We start from the raw sequence: 14,409 nt of genomic DNA on the forward strand, positions 1-14,409 counted from the left end.
TAAAAAGGATGCAACTAGGTAAAATAAAACTGCACAATTCTCCTAACAAGACAATTACCACATATAATTTTATATTCCTGTTCTTCGCAGGCCTGTGGAAATTGAAATCCAAATATAATAATATAATATAATATTTATAATTCCTGGGGGGACGAGATTATTCGGTCTAAGCAGAAGGAAGCACATGATAAATACATTTAACTTGCTTTCAACACTATTTTTTTGACAAATACAGAAAGTTTTCATTAAATTGAATATAATATAGCCGGAACAAACCCCCAACTGTCGATATAATCAGGTGATAAAACAAATAACATACTAAAATCAATTAGATGATTTGTTTCCTGATCGTTTAACACATAGAATTTAAAAATTCTTGAAGCTAAAAACGAAATCAAAAACATCTCAAGCGATCCAAATTGCACCGACATCTCTGAAAATAGCAACATCGCAATTGACCATATCACGTAAAAATTATGGTTAGCCCAATGTTCAGAAACGACAATCGCATAAAATGAGATCGGGGAAGCGGCACCCCAACTATCTACATGTCGGACACCAGCTATAGACATGCCGAAGGCACCCCAGCTAATGACATGCCGGATAACAGCTATAGACATGTCGAAAGTGTAAAGCCATAAAAGATGAACAATCTTTGGTTGTGAAATGTGAGCTCTTGCAATAATCACCACCATCCCAGATTCGATACAGGTTTTGCAGATCACCAAAAATATCAACAATTTCGTCCTCAACAGATCCAATACCAGATTAACCCAAACATGACTAAGCAAAAACATAACAAATACTCCAAAAGTAGAGACAAACACACACTTCAAGAGAAGAAACACACTAATACCCAAAAAAATTGGGTTTTATTGAAAATAGATCAACGAGAATAAAAGAAAATGAAGGGATTGGAACTTTTCACGGAAGAAAACCAGTGGAAACCCCTCGATTTACTTGAAAATGAACAAACGCCTAAATTACTTTCTTACGCTCGGATCAGTTACATTTTGCTTTCAACACTATTTAGTCGACCCAATTTCTTCTATTTTCTTTAGTCTCCAAAGACTATTCTGTCGTTCAATAATTCATTTCCATATTTGACAATGTACATCAATTTTTAATTAGTCTAATCCTCCGATTTGACGTTATATAAATCTCTGAATAAGAGAAAAGACTCATATAAATCAATTAATATGCCTAACTTTGTCACCGTTTTCAAGACTATTATGTCAAATTATGTGCCTAACTATGGACTAATCTATCCCCCCACTCATGGGATGTATGTACTCTGTTGCGCTAATATACGATTAGTCACGTTTTAACTATGTTATTATTTATTTGTACACATAAAATATGTGTGTTTGATTATTAAGCAAATATAAAGCAGCCAGTTTAGAGGAGTTAACTAATATACGATTTATAATGAGAATTGCGGGTTACAAGGTTAACTGTTTTCCCTTTTCATTTATTTCGGAGTCTAAATATCATCGGCCATCTCATGTTATATTCAAAAGTCTATTATTTGTGCTATTTTATAATTTCTTTTTTCATTTTTTTCTTATATATAAATTGACAAATTTCAATTAATGTATTTATATGGGCACACACCAGTGCTCGATATTCCTACCTTTTACACAATCTTCAACCTATTTTTAAATGTATAGGTACAATAATTATTTTTATTTTTTTATTAAAATATATATATATATATATGTTATATTTTAATAGTTAAATAATATTTGAAAAATATTAATTATTACTATATTTTTAAATTTTTAAAAATACGTAAAAGAAGTCAAACGGCTTATATAATTGGGAGTACTTTACTGGAATCTTAATCCATCAACAAATATTTATTTGAAATTTTAGAAAATTATTGAAATCATTAAACATTTTTCTTAAATTCCTATTTCTAACAAATTTTCTGATGCAATTGTTAAAATGAAACTGACAGCATTCCATTATTGCATCGCCAATTTTTAACTTGCAAATAGTTACCAGAACTGATTTCACATTTATTTCAGGAGAATGTTTCTACTTCTGGGAGGTGTGAAACTGTTACATTAATATCACTTGCAAATCACCCGATTTACATAACACATTTGAATCTTGACTAGAAAAAAAACAAGAAAATGAGAAAAAAAAAACAATAAACGCGCTTCATTTAACAAAATTAAAAATTCTTTGAAACTAGACTACTAGGATTCTTGTTTCCAGCTCCGTTACCAATCCATTCACCAAGAACTCTCTCTTACACAATCCTCTGTATCTATATATAACTTCTGTTTGTATACTTTTGTTTAAGTTGTATCTCTTTCTTTAGTACAAAAGAGAGGGAAAAAAAACACTATGAAAAGAAGTAGTGGCAAAGTTTCTGCAAAATGGATACCCATTTTTTCAATTTCTTTCTTCTTCTTTGGAATGCTTTTTACAAACAGGTTTGTCTATAAAGTTTTAATCTTTTGATGTTTTTATGCAAATCTTGATTTGTGGGCTGCTGTTTTATTTGATTTGTTTGTGATTGTGATGTAAAGATTGAAACTTTAATCTATTGTGTGCTGAAAGATGCTTAATTTTATAAAATTTGAGCTTGCCATTATGGAGTTCTTGTGTTCTTTTACTTTGGTTTTGGGGTCTAATTGTGTTTTTTGATGATCTGGGGTTGAAGATTGTGGGCTCCACCTGAATCTAATGGTCAGCTGATGTCAAGGCAAAGACAGGACCAAGAATTGCAGGTTATTTCTGAGGATTGTACTACTAAAAAGAAGGTGAGTGAAATAAAACTGTTACAATATTCATTTGAAAAAAAATGTTGCAATTTGTTTTAGATTTTTCAATTGAGTTGTGTTTTAACAAGTGCAAATGATGAATCTTGACTGTGTTGTGTTAGAAACCAGGAGAAGATAAGGATGTATTGGGTGAAGTACATAAAACCCATGATGCGATAGAGTGAGTTTGTGATGAATTATTTGTTTACTTGATTTTTGTCAATCGAGAAACTTATTTGTGATTAACTTGTTGGTGCATTTTTGGGAGGCATTATAGATCGCTAGACAAGTCGATATCAATGCTTCAAATGGAGTTGGCGGCAACTAGGAGTTCCCAAGAGGTGGTGAAGTCAGACGAAATCTCCAGTTCTTTGCATGAGGAACAGCCAAAGAAAAAGGCTTTTATAGTTATTGGAATTAATACTGCCTTTAGTAGCAGAAAGAGGCGTGATTCAGTTAGACAGACTTGGATGCCTCAAGGTATCTAACCCTATTATGTGGAACGTTGGTTGTGGATCATAATTAGAGTATAAGTTTGTCGCTTCTCCATAAAATAACTGACAAATTTATTACTGTGCTTAGGTGAGAAGCTTGTGCAATTGGAGAAGGAGAAGGGAATTATTATCCGCTTCATGATCGGGCATAGGTAAACTACTTATGCTTTTATTTATAAAACTATGTGGGATTTTTAAAGACAATTGAACCCTCAGTATTTTTCTTAATATTTCTTTCTGACTGAAAAATCAAAGGATCTAGAATTTCGAAGACAAATACTCATAGCTCGTATGAGGGCTTGCAGTTTCTACTTGAAGTAATATAAGGCGGCAGTTATTGTCTTTTAGATTTTGAGGTTACAGTTGTCAATTGTCATACGTAATACCTTAAATATTTAATATCCCTTTGGGCGCGAATAATTGATTAGTCGGTTCTCACTGTATTGATTCCCCTTATTCTAGAAGTAGGTCACACAAGACCAAGACCATACCCAATAATGAAGCACCTTTCTAGTTCGATTATTGACATGTAGCTAAAATAGATTCTATATCCATAAAAATGCCAATATTTGACCTGAAGAGCTTAAAAGTGCCGTCAACTTTGAATCGAAATTCATGTTGATACTTTGACATTGACCTTTTGAAATCATAAATCTTGTCAAGAACACCAACTTATAAATCGAGACGACAACAATTGTTCTTTGTATTCCATGAAGCACGTGCAGTTTTACTTAAGTTAAGACCAGCTGATTACTTGCCTATTTAAGAAGTGAGCTAACCGCAAACTACTAAAATATCAATTAAACTATTCTTTTTTGACTTACTATCTACCTCAAAATGAGCCCTGTTGTATTTTCTAGTATCTTTCAAATTTGGACGGAAATGTAAATTATACTGAATTACACGATTTGCAGAATGCAGATGACTAGTGGGTGTGTTTTGTCTTTTGGTTGGGGGGGGTGGACGTAGGTTCTTGGAGGATTACGTAATTATGCCATGTTTGTGTGCATGTTATTTTACGCTTATCCCTAACTTGGTAGCTTAGCACAGAATTGATTGCATGTTATTGATTTGCTTAATGAAACATAAGGTTGGCCGGGAACACCCATCAGAGCAAAGCTATGCGCATCAGAGTTTCTCAATTCCTCATTTCTGGCAATTAGATTTTTTTAGTTCATTTCTTATGATTTAAATAGTAACCAAAAAAATAGGATGATAACTTTGTATACTCGCTGCTTTTATATGTTTCTTTTGCCTCATACCTCTCTAAACGTTATTCATTATGAAGTTAGTTTATTTTATAGAGCAATATAATTTGACTGCCAACTTCATCCATTTATTTAGTGCAACGTCAAACAGCATCTTAGATAGAGCTATTGATTCTGAAGAATCTCAGCACAAGGACTTTCTCAGGCTGGTAATAAAGCATGCACACCATGATCTGTTCTTCTAAATTGTTTTAATCTTAAACTGTACATCTTACGGGAGATATTGCAACTTGTAGGAGCATGTTGAAGGATATCATGAATTATCTGCGAAAACGAAAATATTCTTCTCCACTGCTGTTGCAAAATGGGATGCTGACTTTTATGTCAAGGTTGACGATGATGTCCATGTCAATCTGGGTACAACTGCCTTTCTTTTAAATTGCGTCTCTTTTTTAAAGATTTAATCAATATTTTCCAACTTATATTTGTTATACATGTTCTACCTGTAGGTGTTTTTGCTGCAACTCTTGCCCGGCATAGGTCAAAACCTAGAGTATACATAGGCTGTATGAAATCTGGACCGGTTCTTGCTCAAAAGTAATTTTTAGAATTTTGACAGCGATAACGCTTTTCTTCTAGTTGGAATTTTGTTATATATTATTACCTTCCGTTTACATAGTAATAATTTTTTATGTTAATTAGGAATGTGAAGTACCACGAGCCAGAATACTGGAAGTTTGGAGAAGATGGAAACAAATACTTCAGGCATGCGACCGGCCAGATCTATGCTATCTCAAAGGATTTGGCTACATACATATCAATCAACCAGTAAGGCATATTTGTTGTTGGTTAAGCCTAGTTTAATTTATCTTATTGCATGGTTGTAAATTCTTTTTTAACACATGCAATAAACAAGCTGTTACATACATGATGTGTTAACCATCTTCAGTCTTGTTATTTGAAAATTGTACGTTTTTTTGTGCTATCTTCAAATTTTTAATACTAAAATCTGGATTTATGTATGTCGAAAGTGTTGTGCTCTATAAGAGTGTAGCACTAATTTGATCTTTTCCCATACAATGGAACAAGATACTCTGTTTTCTTGTATGCTCTTTTACTGGCGGAGGTCTAATTTTCGTTGCAGGCCTATATTGCACAAATATGCTAATGAAGATGTGTCTCTTGGGTCATGGTTTATCGGTCTTGAAGTTGAGCATATTGATGACCGGAATATGTGTTGCGGAACTCCACCAGGTATTAATTCTTTATACATAAATTTCAGTAGGTCATATTGGTAAATTATTTCTCGAGTCTCTTAATGAGACTTATGATTATAATTAGTCTAAACTCTTTATTGAGAACCGGCTATTGACTTGGCAATTTTCACTTATAGATTAAACAAGCTCTTGTCAAGGATATTTTAATGAATGGGCTGCATTAAAGTGATCTTACTATAAATCTAATGGTGTTAAAACTTATAAACATGAAACATGATATACATATTATCATCCTCCTTGCACCTCAAAATTTTAGGAGAGTTGCTAACTTGTTATGATGTTGGAGTTCTTTTTGCCCAGTGGTCTCGAGTTTGAATGCTGGACAGTGGACACGGCTTCCATTTTATTCTACATGAACAAAAAAAAGTAAATTTTGCACCTGTTCCCTTTCTTTAAATTGTTTCTTCTAATCAAAAAAGCAGAAGGGGTGATTTTGGTCGCTGCAGTTAATTGTCCATGAAATGCCAGTTTGTTCTATATGACTTGCAAAAAAATGAATTGATGATTGTTGACAGAGAAATATATTAAATAGTGATGTCACTCCTGTTAAAATGTTTGGCCTAAAGCTAAATGGCTGATGGTTAGATGACAAGTCAATAACGGTCTTCCTAAAGCTTTATCATCATTTTGGTTACTTCTTGCAATGCTACTTGATTATCATCTGGTTTAGATAATGCTTATACATTTGATGAAAGAGATAAGTTACTTACTAATAAAATACTTGGAATCCTATCTATCTTGATGTCCTAGACTCGGTCATGATGCTTATTTTTAATTTACAACTTCAAATTTTTCCAGGCTTAATGACATTTTAAGCCTAAGGTTTACACAAATATATCTATCTGACCCTGTGGTTCAGAAAGTTTCTTTTGACCCTGAAGTACTGAATACGTATCTTTTTGCCCTTGAACCGTCTGATTTTTACCAGGTTTTTCCCGTAAGTCGGGTTTTTTTCCTGGTCCAAGGGTAAAAAAGTACGTTTTCAGTACTCCAGGGGCAAAAAAGATTTTTTTTGAAACACATGGGCAGATGGTATATTTGTGCAAACCTTCGGGCTTAAAAGATCATTAAGCCATTTTTTCCTGAGCATGCACATGTTATTTACTTAATAATAGTTTTAGTTTCCATTTATATCTATTAACTGTGGCATGTCAGATTGCGAGTGGAAAGCTCAGGCAGGTAATGTATGTGTGGCATCATTTGACTGGAGTTGCAGTGGAATTTGCAAATCTGTGGAGAAGCTAAAATTTGTTCACGAAAGGTGTGGTGAAGGGGATGAAGCTCTATGGAATGCACTGCTGTAAATTCTTTCTGAAACTGTTGATGTTTTGCACACAAAAAATTGTCCTGATTTAGGTACCAGCCCATGATGTGGAGATCTACTATAATGAAAGCATCATGCCAAAACTGGGGGAAGAGTTGTATAAATTGTATGTAAAATGTTGAACCAAATAGAAGGTAGTTGTTATGGCAACATTAAGATTTTGAGTCGGCAGAAATTTAAATTTTTGTTTCTTTTCTTGGTTTTTAACTTGTTCTTTTTTCTGTTGATGTATACAAGTTGGAATGAGAATATAGGCACATCCTTGTTGCAAAAAAAATAAAATAAAGGACATTTCTTTTTCACCTTTCTAATAGTATACAAATGCTCTTCGCAATGAGACTGAATTATGGTGATACTGAGGTTGGATCTTTGCTATGATCCAAGTTAAATTTACCTGAAAGCCAGTGTTCATAAAACAACTTGTTGCTCTAGGAATACTTTCGGTGTATAAACAAGTTTTTGGGGACTTCAAACCCGAACCAAACTGATCCATTGCCATGCCATCCCTAGTAAACTCTAGAGCTATTGGTTGTCAGGTGACATATGCCAGGATCAAGACTTGGTTTTGTGAGTACTCAGTCTACTCTTGGTGGGGAGGAATGGATGTGATTGTATTTCTTCTTTACGCAGTCTCTTGGCCAAGGCTATCTACGAAGGTTCTGTGAAAATGCTAGGTAATCAAAGTTATATGTAAGCACTAAACAGTCGATGAGTTTTACATGAGCCACACCGTCCCTTCGTTTGCAATTGCATGGACATTCTTTATTTTTTTTCTTCAACATATAATTTAAATTCCTTCAACATAAAAGGGACAAATATTTGAAATCTGATGTACTTACTAAAAAAAATCTTTAGATTTGATACTAAGAGAATCATGAGGATGATCTCGGCTTTTCCTATACATGTACTCAGTTACAAATCAATATTAAAATATAAATTCCAAACATTTTCCCTCTCATTTTTAATTTCACTTTTCTCGTTATTCGGTTAACTTCTTTTATTAAATAATTTCACCGTATTTTTCTCCACCTCCCACTCATCAATTTGTATAGCATATTTGTTATATTTTGACAACAAATCAATATTTAAACTTACTCAAATCACTAAGCTGAAATCAATACTATTTTATGTACCAACACATTTTAGTAATTCTCGTAGACTTAATTAGTGATTTATCGGCGAAATATATCAAATATGATATTCATACTAATTGTTGGAAGATGTATAAAAATATAGTGAAGTTAGATTTTAAAAAGATTTCACCAATTGACGAGAAAATTCAATTAAAAATAGGGGAAATTGGGTGGAGTTGTCCGGAAGGTATACTTAAATACGATGTGATGCATTTTGTAGTTTGTATTTTAATTTAATTTTTATTAGAGTAAGACTCTCTCTCTATCTATATATATATAAAGACATACTTAAATAGAAACCAAATTAGAATAGAAACTAAAAATTTCATGACAACCAATTTAAATGCACTCCCTCGTACACAACTCCACTTAATTCCCTCTATTTTTAATTGAAATTTTCCTGTCAATTGGTGAACTATTTTTAAAATCTAACTTTACCGTATTTTTATACATCCTCCAACAATCAGTATGAATACCATAGTATGAATACCATATGTGATATATTTCGACGATAAATCACTATTTTTGCCTACACAATTCACTAAAATATATTGGTTTCGGAAATAGTACCGATTTAACTTAGTGATTCAAATAAGTTTAAATACTGGTTGATCGTCGTAATATAACAAATATACTATGCAAATTGATGAGTGTGAGATAGAGAAAAATACGGGTGAAGTTATATTTTAAAAAAAGTTAATCGATTAACGGTAAAATCAAATTAAAAATGAAGGGTGAAATATATATAAATATATACCTTCCACAGTCACAAGTGATTCTAGCAACCAATGCGCACAGGTGATTGTAGCAACCAATGCGGCAGCCCCTACAGCATTGTTTCATTGCAGCTAGTGCAATGAAACATTGCTCGAGGACACTCTTTGCCTGCATTATTTTTTCTAATTTATTTTTTTGTTAAAAATGAATTTTTAAATATTTTTTCGAACTTATATTTTAATATTTTTGGATTAATATTTAAACTAAAATATTTAAATTTAATATTGAATTTAAAATATTTGAGTGAAAAGGTATTTTTTAATTATTTGTTCGAAGTAGTATTTTCGAATTTTTATTATAACGGAATATTGTGAGTTTTATGTTTTTTTTAATATTGTGAGTTTTTTGTCTTTTTTTATTTTTCTTGTACTTATCCAATTTAATTTATTAATTTTTAATTTATAGTAAACGAATATAATGCTAAAATTTGAAAATGTGGAAAACTAAAAAAAATGAAATTTTATCGATTTTTCGTTAGTTCTGAAAAAATATAAAACAACTCAGCCCCCGGAATGCTAAACATTTTTTCGTAACAAATAAAAAAAATACATTATGCCACCTACAACATTATTTCATTGCGGCTAGTGCAATGAAACATTGCTGGAGGACGTTATTTTAAATATAACGGTTCTTGTCCGCTTTATTTTTTCTAATTTATTTTTTTGTTAAAAATGAATTTTTAAATATTTTTTCGAACTTATATTTTGATATTTTTGAATTGATATTTTAAACTAAAATATTTAAATTTAATATTGAATTTAAATTTTTTTAGGGAAAAGTATTTTTTAATTATTTGTTTGAAATAGTATTTTCGAATTTTTATTATAACGGAATATTGTGAGTTTTATGTTTTTTAATATTGTGAGTTTTTTTATTTTTTTTTATTTTTCTTGTACTTGTCCAATTTAATTTATCTATTTTTAATTTATAATAAACGAATATAATGCTAAAAATTGAAAATGTGGAAAACTAAAAAAATGAAATTTTATTGATTTTTCGTTAGTTATAAAAAAAATATAAAACAACTCAGTCCCCGGAATGCTAAACATTTTTTCGTAACAAATAAAAAAAATATCATTCAGCCACCTACAGCATTGTTTCATTGCACTTTCATTGTGGTTAGTGCAATGAATCATTGCTGGAGGACGTTGTTTTAAATGTAACGGTTCTTGTCCGCTTTGTTTTTTCTAATTTATTTTTTTGTTAAAAATGAATTTTTAAATATTTTTTCGAACTTATATTTTGATATTTTTTAGTTGATATTTTAAACTAAAATATTTAAATTTAATATTGAATTTAATTTTTTTTAGTGAAAAAGTATTTTTTAATTATTTGTTCGAAATAGTATTTTCGAATTTTTATTATAACGGAATATTGTGAGTTTTATGTTTTTTTTAATATTGTGAGTTTTTTATTTTTTTTTTAATTTTTCTTGTACTTGTCCAATTTAATTTATCAATTTTTAATTTATAGTAAACGAATATAATGCTAAAAATTGAAAATGTGGAAAACTAAAAAAAATGAAATTTTATCGATTTTTCGTTAGTTATAAAAAAATATAAAACAACTCCGTCCCCGGAATGCTAAACATTTTTTCGTAACAAATAAAAAAAATATCATTTGTCACCTACAACATTGTTTAATTGCGGCTAGTGCAATGAAACATTGCTGCAGGACGCTGTTTTAAATGTAACGGTTTTTACCCGTTTATTTTTTCTAATTTATTTTTTTTTGTTAAAAATCAAATTTTAAATTTTTTTCGAACTTATATTTTGATATTTTTGAATTAATATTTTAAACTAAAATATTTAAATTTAATATTGAACTTAAAAATTTTGAGTGAAAAAATATTTTTTAATTATTTGTCGAAATAGTATTTTCGAATTTTTATTATAATGGAATATTGTGAGTTTTATGTTTTTTTAATATTGTGAGTTTTATGTTTTTTTTTTCTTGTACTTGCCCAATTTAATTTATCAATTTTTAATTTATAGTAAACGAATATAATGCTAAAAATTGAAAATGTGGAAAAAAAATGAAATTTTATCAATTTTTCGTTAGCTATAAAAAAATATAAAACAAATCAGCCCCTGGAATGCTAAACATTTTTTCTTAACAAATAAAAAAAATACTTTCTGCTACCTGCAACATTGTTTCATTGCGGCTAGTGCAATGAAATATTGTTGTAGGTGGCTCTTTAACCACCCGCCGCAATATTTTATATATGTTGGGGTTGGGCTAAACAACTCCCGCAATGACGCATTGTGGGAGGGATTTTTATTATTATTTTGTCCTCATTTATTTTTTAAAATTAAAAATTGTTTATAAAAAAATATTTAATTCATCATAACTTCATTAAGGAGTACAAATATATAATTATACATAATTTTAACATATTTAAAATATAAATTAAAATAGTTTGATTAGAATTTACTCAAAAAAGTTTTAGAGAAGACGACACCTTTCGATCAATAAACAGTCATACTTGCGATACTACATTCATACATTTTAGTTACTATCTTAGGGTTTTTATTTTTTTTCATTAAAGCTAATATTTTAATTATTTTTCCGATTATATATCTAATTTATTTTTAACTCATTATACAATTGATAATAAATGGGAAGTAGTAATAAAATTAGAAAATATAGAACAATTGATTGTTAAAATTAATAATATATTTTCTAACTCCGTTATTATCGAAAAAAAATTAATTTATTAAAATATGATTTTTTATTATTTTAGAAATTAAATAAAAACAGTAATTCTGCCGCATTATTTCATTGTGGTAGATATCTCCCTCAATGTCTCATTGCGGGAGATCTGCTGCAATGAAACAACGTGGGGCACCCGGTGGTTACTACAACCACCGAGGTTGTGGACCAAAACCCTATATATATATATATATATATATATATATATATATATATATCTATCTGTGTGTGTATAGGAGAATGATCAAATACAAACTAAAATTAAAAATAAAAATTAGGAATCAATGTAAGTCATTAGATCTATCTAATCTAATGATACTCCCTAAATCACCCTACCCACCCTCCCACACCCAATTTCAGCTTTTTCCCCTCCATTTTTAATTTAATTTTTCCCGTCAAACCGTAAGTTTTTTTTAAATCCGATTTCACTGTATTTTTATTCACCTCTTAACGATCGATTTGCATACCATATGTGTTATATTTCGAATTAATTTTAAAAATAATTATTTGATTTCTAGTATATATTCTAAATTGGTTTCTATTAGAGTAGTCATATAATATATATAAATACATAATGCACATGAAAGAGAGATAAAGGGTTAAATACGTGGTTGTTATTGGTTTCCAGATTCTATTTTAAAATTGGTTTCAATTTGATTATATATATAGACAAATACTCAAATATAGACCAATATTTGAATAAAAACTATAAACTAATAACAGCCAAATATTTAATCTCTTTCTATCTTCTCCATGTGCTTTGTATTCATGTATATATTTTTTCCTACGTTTTTAATTTGACTTTTCCCATTAGTCGGTTAATTTTTTCAAAAAAATAACTTCACCGTATTTTTCTCCATCTCCCACTTATCGATATGCATAGCATATTTGTTATATTTTGACGACAAATCAGTATTTAAGCTTAATCGAATCACTAAACTAAAATCAGTACTATTCAGCAATCAGTGCATTTTAGTGATGCATAATTAGTGATTTATCGTCAAAATATCTTAAATATGGTATTTATACTTATTGTTGGAGTATATAGAAAAATATAGTAAAGTTAGAATTTAAAAAGAGATCACCAATTGACGGGAAATATTCAATTAAAAATGAAGGAAATTAGGTGAAGTTATGTGTCAGAGGGTATATTTAAATAGAGTGTGGTGCGATTTGTATTTTGTATTTTAATTTATTTTGTATTGGTAGTTTGTATTTTAATTTAGTTTGTATTGGAGTAAAACTCTATATATATAAGGGTAAATCTATAAATTTCAGAATAAAAAATTGGTATTTATAAAAGTACTATTAAAAATATATAGAAAATCTTTTATAGAACACTAATCCCACCATTGATTTAAATAATTTCTCAATTGCAAGTTTAATATTTAATATATCTGATGGTAAACAATTTTTATTTTTCATTTTCAAAGCTTTTTTTACGGTACTTAAAATTTGGAGTTGTATTTGCTTTACTTTGCTGAAATATATTTAGAAGTGTTTTAACCTTCCCAAACTTTTGAGAGAATTTCAGCAGAGACGAATATTAGTAGTTAAGAGGGGATGAAAAAATAAAAAAATATGTAGAAATAATTTGTAAAATAATAATATTTCAAGGAATTAGATGAACCCAGAACTTGTGAGTGAATTTATTAGATAACTGAGAACGACGTACTGCAAAATCTTTGTACACGGTTTACAAATACATAAAAAGTTACTAATGTAAATGTAATTAAGTCAAGTAAATTTAAGGCTCACACGACTCCGCACAAGCCATATATTACATTTGAATATACAATTAAGATTAGGCACATCAGTCTTTTGATTCAAAGTTATCTTTTATGTAAATGTTTGTCTTGCATATTTGCAAGTTTTCTCTGTCTTGTCAAATGACAAGGTTATTATTATTATTATAAGTATCATTATACATTGTAAACATCATCATATATCTAAAGCTTTTGTTTTATCCTGTTCCATTTGAATATTATGGCAACATCATCAATGAATCTAAATGAGTTATATTCACGACTGACATTGGATGAGGAGGAGGAGGGAGGTGTCGTAATTGGAGAAGTAGACGTCCATCAAGTTAAGAAAACATATGTATTGATTGGAAAATTTCTTACTGAGAAACATATGTAACTTATGTGAATCCTGAGAAGGATATTGAGAGGGCTTATGGAGCTTGGTTGAGGGCACCAGCTAAAAATGTAAGAACTCAAAATCAGGGTGCACGTTGGTTGAGGAATATGGGTAATGCCACTCAAGCTTGGAAATCAAATACTGCAAATATGAATTTTCCGGCCACCGTGTATGAAGGAGATACGGTAGAAGAGAACTTCATGGAAACTGATGGAGTCATACGCGAAAAATCAGGAGAAGTAGGTGGGATTTTCCTAATTCAGCGAGATCACAGGAACAAAATAAAAGATAAGGCTGCTACATTAACGGAGGAAATTGATATGGGGGGGGGAATTTTGAAAAAGAAACATTGGTGATAGATGCAAAAAGAAAACTGAATAGAGAATGAGAATAATGTGGAGGTTGATGGGCTAGCAAATATAACAGATGGGCCTCTAAAAAATGGGCCAAAAAACTTGATAGAGGCGGGACCTGTAGATCAGGCCCGCCTAGGACAATGAGTTTATTAGCTTGGAATTGTCGTGGACTGGGTAATCCACGTACAATTCGTTTCCTCAAAGAAATTACC

At 30.2% G+C, this 14,409-nt stretch overlaps 1 protein-coding gene across 2 annotated transcripts; it reads left to right on the top strand.

The window, feature by feature from the left end:
• Positions 1-2,121: 2,121 nt before the first annotated feature.
• On the top strand, positions 2,122-7,282 carry LOC141712451 (beta-1,3-galactosyltransferase 7-like). Of its 2 annotated transcripts, none has more exons than XM_074515396.1 (11): positions 2,122-2,444; positions 2,675-2,774; positions 2,897-2,955; positions 3,043-3,254; positions 3,357-3,420; positions 4,613-4,685; positions 4,773-4,893; positions 4,986-5,073; positions 5,179-5,304; positions 5,621-5,730; positions 6,909-7,282. In XM_074515396.1, exons 1-11 carry the CDS (start codon positions 2,356-2,358, stop codon positions 7,055-7,057), a joined length of 1,191 nt encoding a protein of 396 aa, XP_074371497.1. In that variant the 5' UTR covers positions 2,122-2,355; the 3' UTR covers positions 7,058-7,282. The 2 variants fall into 2 exon arrangements, with proteins under 2 accessions (XP_074371497.1, XP_074371498.1); XM_074515397.1 differs by having other exon boundaries at positions 2,124-2,444; positions 3,052-3,254.
• Positions 7,283-14,409: the final 7,127 nt, after the last annotated feature.

This window comes from Apium graveolens, chromosome 3, assembly GCF_009905375.1.
Source record: "Apium graveolens cultivar Ventura chromosome 3, ASM990537v1, whole genome shotgun sequence".
NCBI lineage: Eukaryota > Viridiplantae > Streptophyta > Magnoliopsida > Apiales > Apiaceae > Apium > Apium graveolens.